This window comes from Bombyx mandarina, chromosome 19 (assembly GCF_030267445.1).
Source record: "Bombyx mandarina strain Sakado chromosome 19, ASM3026744v2".
Classification (NCBI taxonomy): domain Eukaryota; kingdom Metazoa; phylum Arthropoda; class Insecta; order Lepidoptera; family Bombycidae; genus Bombyx; species Bombyx mandarina.
Window position 1 is genome coordinate 1,826,948 of NC_143225.1, and position 13,227 is coordinate 1,840,174.

At 45.3% G+C, this 13,227-nt stretch overlaps 1 protein-coding gene across 1 annotated transcript in view; it reads left to right on the top strand.

Moving 5' to 3' along the window:
- Positions 1-13,227, top strand: part of LOC114244630 (alpha-2-macroglobulin-like protein 1) — a 43,090-nt gene that overhangs the window by 16,341 nt on the left and 13,522 nt on the right. The window contains exons 9-20 of the mRNA XM_089735204.1: positions 347-511; positions 1,592-1,771; positions 3,320-3,772; positions 5,730-5,955; positions 6,902-7,077; positions 7,561-7,707; positions 8,570-8,677; positions 9,882-10,072; positions 10,588-10,670; positions 11,519-11,637; positions 12,332-12,470; positions 12,743-12,867. Coding sequence (XP_089591330.1) covers positions 347-511; positions 1,592-1,771; positions 3,320-3,772; positions 5,730-5,955; positions 6,902-7,077; positions 7,561-7,707; positions 8,570-8,677; positions 9,882-10,072; positions 10,588-10,670; positions 11,519-11,637; positions 12,332-12,470; positions 12,743-12,867 — 2,112 coding nt within the window. The remainder of the gene's footprint in view (positions 1-346; positions 512-1,591; positions 1,772-3,319; positions 3,773-5,729; positions 5,956-6,901; positions 7,078-7,560; positions 7,708-8,569; positions 8,678-9,881; positions 10,073-10,587; positions 10,671-11,518; positions 11,638-12,331; positions 12,471-12,742; positions 12,868-13,227) is intronic.

Consider the following 13,227-nt stretch of genomic DNA (forward strand, 5'->3'; position numbering starts at 1 on the left):
ATCGTGGCACAAAATATTCAACTGCTGTACATTTATTGTGCTCTTTCAAAATCTTCTCTGTTATTATAATAAAAAAAAATACTGACATCTTTTTTACGCCATGCTCATTTAATCCTCTTCACCATCTATTTTTTTCTGACGTCCTTTTTTGACTTTCTTACCGATTTCTCTCACACGCATTTTAACGTTCCATTACACATAATTTTCATACGTTCCTTTCTTATCAATCCTACATCAAACTATTATTCTATTTTTTCATTGAATAGCTATCGATTAACTTTATTAGGGTTTATTAGGGATGGTTTTTCGTAAAATGGGTCATGATGTCAGTGATGTCGCTGTGCAGGTGAGGGCCGTGCAGTGGGACGACAAGCCGGCGCGCGGCGAGCGGGTGTCGGCGTGCCGCGGGCCCGGCGCCGCGCCCAGCTGCGTCAGCGCGCTCACCGACGACTCCGGCGTGGCCAGCCTCATGTTCCCCGTCGGAGACCCCAGCCCCTACTACAGGTTCGAGGTAAACACTTCCAGCCCCTACTACAGTACTAAAGATCAATGTGTGAATTAGATAAACGAGGGTATTTACGCGCAACTGTGTAACTCAATGCAAGCTAATTTCATTACAGCTATAGACAGTTACTTACACTAGCTTACTTTGAGCCTTCGGTCTTTAGAATTAAAACTGAACACCCTGTATAAGGCTATGCGACGAGGCTCCCCAGGCCTCATTGTCGTGGGACCCGAACATAACGGCCGAGCCGCTGGTGCTGCCGGTGCGGGCGGCCGCGCTGTTACTTTCATTACAGCTATAGACAGTTACTTACATAAGGCTACTTTAAGCCTTCGGTTTTTAGAAACTGAACACCCTGTATAAGGCTATGCGGTGCGACTCCCCGGGCCTCACTGTCGCGGGACCCGAACATAACGGCCGAGCCGCTGGTGCTGCCGGTGCGGGCGGCCGCGCTGTTACTTTCATTACAGCTATAGACAGTTACTTACATAAGGCTACTTTAAGCCTTCGGTTTTTAGAAACTGAACACCCTGTATAAGGCTATGCGGTGCGACTCCCCAGGCCTCACTGTCGCGGGACCCGAACATAACGGCCGAGCCGCTGGTGCTGCCGGTGCGGGCGGCCGCGCTGTTACTTTCATTACAGCTATAGACAGTTACTTACATAAGGCTACTTTAAGCCTTCGGTTTTTAGAAACTGAACACCCTGTATAAGGCTATGCGGTGCGACTCCCCAGGCCTCACTGTCGCGGGACCCGAACATAACGGCCGAGCCGCTGGTGCTGCCGGTGCGGGCGGCCGCGCTGTTACTTTCATTACAGCTATAGACAGTTACTTACATAAGGCTACTTTAAGCCTTCGGTTTTTAGAAACTGAACACCCTGTATAAGGCTATGCGGTGCGACTCCCCAGGCCTCACTGTCGCGGGACCCGAACATAACGGCCGAGCCGCTGGTGCTGCCGGTGCGGGCGGCCGCGCTGTTACTTTCATTACAGCTATAGACAGTTACTTACATAAGGCTACTTTAAGCCTTCGGTTTTTAGAAACTGAACACCCTGTATAAGGCTATGCGGTGCGACTCCCCAGGCCTCACTGTCGCGGGACCCGAACATAACGGCCGAGCCGCTGGTGCTGCCGGTGCGGGGGGCCGCGCTGCCGCAGGCTGAGCTGGGCCCGCTGCGAGCCGAGCCCGCGTCCAGCAGGACGTTCGTGCCGCTCTACCTCCACCTGCCCTCCGTTAACTACGCCATCACTGTGCACTTTGTCGTGAGTAAAACCAGATTAAACCGATTTTTAATTAAACTAGCGACCCGCCCTCGCTTCGCTTCGGAACATTAAATTTTATTATTGATAGCTCAGTCCCGCATTGTTACCCGCGGCTATTGTCGTACCGCGGGTGAAACCGCTGAAGCGCTGTGAAGCTAGACTAAAAAAAGTACTAAGTTACTCCTTATATCATCAGCTACCTATCAGTGAAAGTCCAGTCAAAATCGGTACAGCCGTTCCAGAGATTAGCTGAAACAAACAAACAGACAGGCAGACAGACAGACAGACAAAAATTGTAAAAAATGCTATTTTGGTGTATGTACCGCATATATATTCATACGCATGTAGTAAAAAGAGGCTATTTTAATATTACAAACAGACACCCCAATTTTATTTATATGTATAGATTATACTGGTAGAGAATAACTTAACGGACGCAACAGTCATCCTATCCGGTTACAGCGCCACCTGCTGAATTCACTTTTTGAAGTTATACTTCTTTAGGCGCGTTATGAAAAATTGATGAGAGTGAAATTTTACGATGCGCGCGCACCGTGACACAAAATTAACAGAATGAAGTTGCCCACTAAATCGCTCATTACAATACGATCGACGTAACTTGGCGAGTCTGAATATAGCCGCAGGTGAACTTCGCGCATGTACTCTCGTAAAAAAAATGGGTTATTAGCATTTACTTTTTAGTAATATAAATGACTAAATTATTATTTAATATAATTCATACTAAATATTATTAAATTATTAACGTTAAATATTTATTACTTAATATAAAAAAAAAGAAATAAATTAACAAAAATAAAGTATAGCTTCTTACGCGCGTACATAAGTACAAGCACCCTTTTTTTTATAGCTTAAATGGGTGGATGAGCTCACGGCCCACCTGGTGTTAAGTGGAGCCCATAGACATGATCTCACTTTTAACAGTACAACGGCTGCCCCACCCTTCAAACCGAAATGCATTACTGCTTCACGCCAGAAATAGGCAGGGTGGTGATACCCATCCCTGCGGACTCACAAGACGTCCTACCACCAGTAAAGTTATAAATCACTTATAAATGTTTCCACTCAAACACAAAGTTTCGTGAAAATCAGTCAAACCAATATCAATAACATAAAAAACCAAATTTCGAGATAAAAGTCCTGCAATTTTACTGGTGGTAGACCTCTTGTGAGTCCGCAAGGGGAGGTACCACCGCCCTGCCTATTTCTGCCGTGAAGCAGTAATGCGTTTCGGTTTGAAGGGCGGGGCAGCCGTTGTAACTATACTGAGACCTTAAAACTTATATCTCAAGGTGGGTGGCGCATTTGCGTTGTAAATGTCTATGGGCTCCAGTAACCACTTAACCACCAGGTGGGCTGTCAGCTCGTCCACCCATCTAAGCAATAAAAAAAAACATATAGCATCGTGGCTGTGCCGTCCTCGTGAGCTTACTGGACTTAAGTAGGACGGATATCTTAAACATAAGTGCCATTGATGGGTGATTTTGAACTCAGCACTCTCTGCGTTCATCACAAACTTATCTGTTCCAGGTAATCACAAGAGGAGGGATAATATACCGATGGGGCGCCACCACCCAATGTCCCGTATCGAACTCGATAGATCAAATACAAACCGCTTCCAGAAACACACAATGCCCTAACTATCTAACTCGAGAGAATTACAGTCGCACACTTCGTAACTTATACAACACTCTAAACACCCAATTCAGTTCTCAACGTAACTCACACAGCACTCAAAGTAACTCACAAAGCACTCAAAGTAACTCATTCAGTCCTCAACGTAGCGCGTCAACTCGTAATGACTCACTAACTCAGGACGTGTCGGACGCGCTCCTGGATCGACACCTGCTCAGGATCATGCTTCCGATCAAAATAAGTCACCAAATGTGCCCGGACAGCCATCTGGTAGCTTACTTCTACTACAACGGGGAGCTGATCAGCGCCAGCAAGCACTTCGAGATGGAGGAGTGCTTCGGGAACAAAGTAAGCGAAAGTCATATGGCTACTTCTTTGAGTCACTCATTTGTTCTAGATAATCGTCTATGGAGAAAGCTATGCTTGGAGTTTCTCTGAAAGATCGAATCCGGAACGAGGTGATCCGATAGAGAACCAAAGCTATAGACATAGCACAGCGAATTAGTAAGCTGAAGTGGCAATGGGCTGGCCATATTAGCCAGACAACCGATAACCGTTGCGGTAAACGGATGGAGACCGCGAACTGGAAAACGCAGTGCAGGACGCCTTCAGGCTCGCTGGAGTGATTATCTGTGCAGGGTGGCTGGCAGGAACTGGATGAGAGAAGCCGAGGGTCGTGCCCAGTGGCGCGCAATTGGAGAGGCTTATGTCCAGCAGTGGACTGCTATAGGCTGATGATGTATGTATGTATGTAATCGTCTCGGGTTGGGATTATCTTCGCAATCCGCGAACCGCATACATAGTTAAAACTAATTCTACTGTTTAATATCCCGTTTTTTTTTAAATATGAAACGATCTATTATATATATAGCCTCACGTAAAATCGGTTGCTGCCGTGGCGACGCGTCCTCGTGTTATATGATAGTTATATGAAAATTTACAGTCTACATGTAGTAGTGGGTATGGTGTGGCGACGCTTCCCCATGCGCATGCGCGACTGTTTCTTAATATTGTTACGAGCTGCGATTCGGGATAAATAAAAATTTTACCGAAGTACACATTAAAACTGTATTAAAAACTTAGAACACTCACAGAACACTTTACAATTCGTAATTCGCTTCTTCCGGTTCGCTTCAAATTACGAAATGCCTTTGTGTCATCTCTGCAACGCTTTTATAGTCGATACGACATCCCTAGAATTATCGAGAACATTCCTCACAAGTCGAGTATTTTCGATATGCGTTTCCGCCATTTGACAATACATGACGTTGTACCACTCGAGCGTTCTAGATTTCACTGGCTCTTTTGATACTCGTTTCTGCTATTCAACGACAGAGGCGTTGCTCTTACCGGCGTAACAATATGAATATTTTACTTTTTCATTACGCCACAAGTATTTCCTGTCGTAAATTATTTTAAGCATCTATACATGTACAAAAAAGTACATGTGTGCAATTCACACGTGGTAGAAGTGAAACCTTCAAAAATTAAAATACAATTATCCTAAATGTCTAAGTATATGTAAAATTTTGTCATTAGTAAATAATTGTATATGTTCCCAGAAGGCTGGCAGCATTTCCACGCTGGATAGCAATGCTAATTCTTTGTGCAAAATACGTACCGGCCTTCTGGTCTCCCGAGGCCTCAAAAAGTTTTTTTTTTTTGTTTTATTTTAACTTCACATATAATCCTAAATTAAAATTCACTACAAGAGGTTTCATACACACGTTAGTATTAAAAATTCTCATAGATGGCGCTGTACTAAAAAAACACTACGGACGTATTTTTTTGTTTCATCGAGTTTGAAATCACAATGATTCTAAAAAAGTCTCACTTCAATAATATCAATGTTTCACGTCTACCAGCGTTCCCGCGATGCCCCTGGCGTTGCTGACGTACATGGGCAACGGTAATCACTAGCCATCAGGTGGGCTTATCACGTAAAACCGATTTCTGGCGTGGCGACCCGTCGCCATGCGCAATCGACTGTGCTATTCTCTCCCACTCGATCCGACGTTAAGCCATCTCTCTCGCTACACTGAGCTCGGATACCTATACTGTATACTCCGTAGTGTATACAGTGTTGTTTACTACTATACACATAACCTGTGTTTTACTTGAAAACAAATTATTTTTTCGTAATATTTTATTTTATCATTATGACATATTTAGTTCCTATCACAATCTGTTCTTTTCTGCATATTACTTTTACAAAATAATGTCGATGTTTCACATCTGCCAGGCGTCCCGTGACGGCTCATATATATATATTTTTTAATAAAGCACATTGTTTAATTTGGGCCAGGCCGAAGCAACGTGGCTGACGCGGCAAGTCTTACCCGGCTCCACGGCGTCGCTGCGGGTGGAAACGCCCGGCCCGGCCCTCTGTGCCCTCTCGGTCCTCGACGCGGCTGCCAAGGGCCCCACACCCGCGCCCTCCATGAGGGACGTTCTCGTCTCGGAGCTGACCACACTAATCAATGGCCATCGGAATCTGACGGAGTACGACGCGTCCGGAGACTGCTTTTTAAGTAAGTATTAACTTTATAGTTCGAATGGACGTAATTGTCTTTTTTTTCCCTACCTATTCTAGTAACCTCGAGGGATTATTCTAGATTCATCGAACTAGTAAGTGAGCTCGCGGGGCCCGAACAGGGAGTGTTACTAAGACTGGCCCTAGCAAGAGCAGTGCTTCGCTGAATCTACCATCGGATCGGAAACGCGACCCACTGAGAAGATCCGGCGAGAAACTCAGTGGGCTGTGTCTGTGGGTTAATTTACTCATCGAGGCCTTCGTTGCAATCGACGGGTTCCGCGAGGACGGTGACGGGTGCTTGAGGTAACTAAGAGCACCGTTGATGGATCGGGAGGATCCGTAATGACGTGTTTAGGGCGACGTCGACTCTTTACCATTCGGTCCATAGGATCGGGTATGTAATTTCGGGCGGCCACGACAAGTGGGTTTTCGTGTCGTGCCGCCTCAAAGTGGCGCAATGATGCCGACTGTAGATACTTAGTGACTGAGTCAAGCTCCAGGTTATCATGGAGATCCACGTTCCTTAGGAACCATGGTGCTCCGACGGCTATTCTGCAAAAACGGGATTGAATGACTTGAAGGGGTTTCAAGTTAGTGCGGGCCGCGTGAGAGAACATTACAAGTTTTGTGGAGAGTTACCTTATTACGAAGAGACAATTTACTACGCTTCGTAATTGTCAATTTAAGACCTTAAAACCAATAAGCCTTTAATAGGAATTTATTATTTAAAGGAAATTCTAATCTCAGATGCACTAGTTTTTGCTGTCATAAATAAATGAACAAGTAACTAGAGTCCATGCACATCACAACGTGAATACCACCGCTCAGTTCAGTTGAGTTAAGAACTCAATCGTATCATAAGTAATAGAATAGAAATCACAATGCCAATTTGGGTAAATCTCAAAATTTCTATATTAATCAATTCCTTTTGTAACTCCAAGACGTGGACACCCCCGACCTCCCGGCCTCCAGCGCGGAGCTGGCGGCCGCGTGGCTGGCGGGGGCCGGTGTGAGGGTGGTGGGGGGCGCCCTCCCCGCGACCCGCCACTGCGCGCCCGCTCCCCTACCCCTCACCAACATGGACGACGGGACCAAACTGAGAAGCGACTTCTCTGAGGTAACTTTAGCTGTATTAACATGTCCTTCTTCAAAAGAGGCTTGTGGAGAGTATTAAGCGGTAGGCAGCGGCTTGGCTCTGTCGTCATACGACGCTAATGTTCGTCTTTCAAATTACAAAGACCAAAACGAGCTTATACAGCCTTAATAATTACATACAGGGTGCAATTTTTTTTTGATCGAGGTATTGCTTATTGCCTTCGTAAAGCACGATATAGAATATATTCACATTTATTACTTTAGGTAGCCCTCGTAGGTAGACGAGCACACGGCCCACCTGATGGTGAGTGGTTACCGTCGCCCATGGACTTCAGCAATGCCAGGGGCAGAGCCAAGCCGCTGCCTAGTTAGACGTGGATTCCAATCACCAACATCAGGGCATACACGTCATATGTGACTAGTTGTTCTTTGGGTAGTACCGTGGCTCGTAAGGAGTAGTCGAGGATCCAGTGAGGTAGCGTTGGGGACATTTTGAAATCTTCAGGCTTGGCTGTGGCGTCTATTGTCGGTCGGTCCCAACGGCACAGCGACAGCGAACGCCCGAGCACCAGACTCCATTACCAGGTTCGAAGCCAGCGCGTTCTGCGTCTCCAAAACTGGAGTCGCCATATCTCCGCCCGCCGTGTTGCAGGTGAGAATCATTCATTCATTCATTCAATCATTCATTATTATCATCTACGTACCAACAAACAAACCATTAACATTTAGTTACATTTAATTTGGAAGTCATATTTTAAGACATTGTTGGTTGCATCGCATGGGATAGCAGTGATAGCGCCCCATCCTTTTCAAATGCGTATTGGAGGGACAATTAAGAAATTCATCAGAGACGAACATCAGTCTTCTTTTGTTCGTGAAGCAGTAAACTGCGATCGCAAGCCGATTGTAGGATGTATTAAGTACTGGCTCAAATGACCACCACGAGTTGTTATGCGAAGTAGATAGCCAAAAGCTTGGACCTAACCCATAGACACAGCCTGTTGAGTTTCTCGCTCTTCTCAGTGCGTCGCGGTTCAGATCCGGTGGTAGATTCTGCGAAGCACTGCTCTTGCTAGGGACTGTGTTAGCAACACCTCCAGGTTAGAGCCCCGAGAGCTCACCTACTCATTAGGTTTTTTTATTGCTTAGATGGGTGGACGAGCTTACAGCCCACCTGCTGTTAAGTGGTTACTGGAGCCCATAAACATCTACGGCGTAAATGCGCCACTCATCTTGAGATATAAGTTCTAAGGTCTCAAGTATAACGCATTACTGCTTCACGGCAGAAATAGGCAGGGTGGTGGAACACCACCCGCGCGGACTCACAAGACCAGTAAATAGGTAAGGCTGGCATAGTCTCTCAAGGCTACCAGCTTAGGTGGGGAAAAAAAAACAGGCACGAATAGATATTTAAGACTTGGACATTATATCTTCATCCAAAAACGAGCCAAGCGTCGGTCGCGAACACGTTACCCCTTCTAGAACGTTCTGACCCGGCCGGTCGCCGTCGCCAGGTGTTCCGAGAGCTGTTCATCCACGCGGACTGCCCGCGGCGGCTGCGGCGCGGTGACGTCACCTTCATGAGATACCGGATATTCAACTACTTGTACGAACAAATCAGTGTAAGTACTACTAACTTAGAACTCACCGGCACTCTTCTTTTTCGGGTCTATGACAAACGCTGAAGACTGGAAATCAGCCCAGGATTTGGTGATAGAGTAAATATATAAATAAATAAATATTTACTAACAATCACGCCACGTTAACCGGTCCCGTTCTAAGTTCGTAAAGAATTTGTGTTACAGATACCAGATAACGGAAATAAATAGAAGACTTTTATTATACACATATGTATTTAAGATACATCCATAACCCTGGAAAAGATATTTTATATTTATCATACAAATATCTTCCTTGGCGGGATTCGAACCCGCGACCCCCCCGAGTAGTGGCCATGTCACTTACCACTACACCAGACAGCCGTCAAACATTAGACATGAGATCGAAGTTTAAGAAACAGACTTGTTCTGAATTTATCCACTAGTACTGCTGCTACGATATTTTCTTAATAACCACTGAGAATGCTTTTAAATTCCCCACTGTATGTATGAAGTGAAAAAAATAATAATAATATGTATATTATATGTATTAGTAAAGAAAACGAATGTTTTTGAACCGTTCGTATGTCTAATTCTTTGAGTCGGTCTACAATCTAAAATTTAATGAAGGATTCATCATAATGAAATGAGCCATAATATGACTCATAATATGAGGTATCATTAGGTTTGTTAAAATTGAATGACATATAGTATATCATTTTTATTTGGTGTCCATGAAGAAAAAATAAAAAATAATCGATTGACAATAACAAATTGAACCCGAGTTAATTGAAATACTAATTAATATATGTAGTAATAAATATGATTAGAAGTTAATATTGGATGCACAGAAACAGACAAATAAATAAAACATATAGGTTAGTTTTAAACCGATTCTCAATGGGTTTATTTAATATTGTATTGATATTTTTTTTTATTTCCCTTGTAGGCAGACGAGCATACGGCCCACCTGATGGTGAGTGGTTACCGTCGCCCATGGACTTCAGCAATGCCAGGGGCAGAGCCAAGCCGTTACCTACAAATTTATTTTATTACTATTTTTCATCAGTACCGGCGGTCTTTTGGGGTCCACGGCGATTGATTTTAAAATTTACTATTTTTGTCGCAATAATCAGTACCGGCGGTCTTTTGAGGTCCACGGCGATCGACTTTAAAATAACGGCACAGTTATCGTGCATTGAACCGACCACATATTGATCTCAAACAGATTGAAATCGCGATAACAGCAGACCTCAATATCGAGGTGTCTCCGAAAACGGAGACGGCCTGCGTCGCGGCGCGCTCGTCGTTCGCCGGGAGGGCGGAGCTTAAAGCTCGCCTCGCGGGAACCTCGCGCCTGCAAGTGCGCGCCAACGTGCGACCCGACCCGGGATGCGGGCGCGCCGCCGTGACCGCCAGGTACGTGCCCGCTTTTTTTTAAAGGATTTTATGACCTGGTAACTAAGACCTTTAGGTCAAGTCTTATTATAATTTATACTCTTAATTTTATGAATAAATATGAAGTGAAATGAAATTTATGAATCTCAGTAAAATTGTGGTCATTTACTGACACTTTTCCAGTGGATTTGTTTGATTTCCCCACATTTGTGCACTTTCACAGATACTAAACAGTTAATAAATCACCGTTATTACACAATTAAACCTGAAGAAATACTAAATAGACAAAATAAAACAAATCACACAACTTCACTCCTCGCGCTCCCGCCAAAAAGTCGTGCGTGCCCGTCGGGACTTCCTGAGCATAGATAATACACATAAATTGGTTATAGATAAGTAACTCAAGCACTCAACTAAAATTTTAACGGCACTAGACGGCTTCTCTTCGATTAGTTTCTCATTGCTCCGGTAGACGGCACTGACGACGACGGTGTTGAATATGAACATTGATGAATGTGTGACACGTCTCGTTACAGCGACGCGGTGCAGATACAGATATCGGTGGACCCCGAGGGGGCGCCCGTGCAGGACTACAAGTCGGCCCTGCTCTGCGGAAGCGGTGAATATCTTGATCATTATTACTATTTCCACTCTATTGTCGATATGTCGGAAGTAGACCTAAGAAGAAATGGATGGATTGCGTGAAAGACGATATGTGTAAGAGGGGAGTGAACGAAGAAATGATATATGATAGAGGAGTGTGGAAGGAGAAAACATGTTTCGCTGACCCTAGATGACTGGGAGAAAGGCAGGAGAATGATGACTGTAGTTTTGGTGGGGACGGAATCACTGCGCTGCCAACCAACACGACGCCCCCCACAATGCGTCTTAAATGAAATGGGGGGGGGGGGGTCGCCCGTCCTGCCCATATCTACCGCGACGCAACCATGCGCTCCGGTTCGAAGTATGTAACAACTGACTAACATTACTGTTGGTAGGACGTCTTGTGAGTCCGTCCAGGCTGGTGCCACCACCCTGCCTATATCTGCCGTGAAGCAATAATACGTTTCGGTTTGAAGGGCGAGGCAGCCGTTGTACTGTAAAAACTGAGACCTTACAACTCATGACTCAAGGTGGGTGGTGGCATTGAAGTTATAGATGTCTATGGGCTCCGGTAACCACTGAACTTCAGGTGGACCGTGAGCTCGTCCAGCCATCTAAGCAATAAATTGAAGCTTCGACTCATGTCCCGGGATAAGTAGCCAGGTTTTGATGTCTATAGACCCCAGTGGCCACTAAACATCAAGATGGCAGAGGCTTACAGTGGGACCTGAATGGGAAACGTCTGGTTTGGCTAGTAATGAATGTAATATAGACATTTACACACAATTTAACATGTCGAACCGGTTCATAGAAGCTCACATAAAATGTCATGGTTCCATGTTGATGTCATTTATGTTAAAACAGACAGCCGAGATTCGGGGAAGCCGTTAATCACGTGGCTGTGGCCCAAAGTGCGCGCCGTGCCCGGGACGGAACAGGTGACCGTGTGGGCGACTGCTGATCCCACCGGACCTTTGTTGGCTGTGAGTCAGAATTTTGAAACAGTATTTTGAATGTATCATTTCGCTTTTACCATCGCACCGCCCGCCACCGGAGTAGAGTTCATCCGTACTACCTGGAGCCACTGCGGTCATCCACAGTGCGTTTCCAGAGATCTTTTTTGCCACTTTTTTTTTAGATGTGTGGACGAGCTCACAACCCACCTGGTATTAAGTGGTTACTGGAGCCCATAGACATCTACAACGTAAATGCGCCACCCACCTTAAGATATAAGTTCTAAAGTCTCAAGTATAGCTACAACGGCTGCCCCACCCTTCAAACCGAAACGCATTACTGCTTCACGGCAGGAATAGGCAGGGTGGTGGTACCTACCCGCGCGGACTCACAAGAGGTCCTACCACCGGTAAAGAACGTACCATCCGGCTTTGGAATGAGCTCCCCTTCACGGTGTTTGCTGAGCGCTTTGACATGACCTTCTTCAAACGCAGCTTGTGGAGAGTATTAAGTAAAAGGCAGCGGCTTGGCTCTGCTCCTAGCATTGCTGAAGTCCATGGGCGACGGTAACCACTCACCATCAGGTGGCCCATAAGCTCGTCTGCCTACAAGGACATTAAAAAGCTTTTCGTATCGAATCGTAAAAGCTCGCAATTCATTATATATGTATTGACTCCCTGCAGACCAACAAAACGCACTAACCCTTGCTACTGTCGGATCCAGGATGCCGATGCATTAGTGCAGTTGCCCCGGGGATGTGGAGAGCAAAACATGGCCAGACTGGCCACCAACCTTCTGGCTCTGGAGCAGCTGGACCCCAGGTCCGGGGCGGCCACGGCAGCCCGGGAACACGTCCTCAGAGGTGATCTAATGTTTTCGATATTCACGTCGGTGCAATGATCTCTCCAGACTCAATGAGTCCATCACCTAGTGTTGCATTTTTGTCGGAGCCCACCACAGTATGAACGTCGCCACCATCCACCTTGAGATCGAAGTGTTAATTCTATAGTATAACTTCTGTTCCACCTTTGAAGAATTTTCACGTTGTGTTATGTGTGTTCCATCAACGGTCTGCCGCATGGGACGGGGGGGGGGGGTCCGTGGAGGGCGAGTGATTCACCAAAAACTTTTCAGGATTCAATCGCCAACTGCAGTATATCCATCCCAGTGGAGGGTTTAGTGCTTTCGGAGCTTCTGATTCAACGTCTTCGACGTGGCTCACGGCCTTCGCCTTGAGATACATGAAGAAAGCTCACAAGGTCAGTTGGTATCTTGTACACTCTGCACAACTCGGTCTATACATGTGAAAATTTGGTTTGTGTACTAACAGTAGACGTACTTAGACTTATCTTAAGCGGTCTTAAGACTTATCTTAAGTTAACGTTTTTATACCTAAACTTTTATACTGGATATATATGGAATTCCTCCATCGCCTAGTCTTCTATCTGTTTTCTTTTTAAATATCTCATTGACACCTAAGATCTTTTCTGAAAATATGACGAGACATCTAATAATATTTCAAACATGTAAGAGTGCGATAGTAATATCTAGATGTCTCTCTCGCACGCCTCATTATGGCCATGGTATCAGCAGTCTATTACCAATCCTTCAGTATTTTT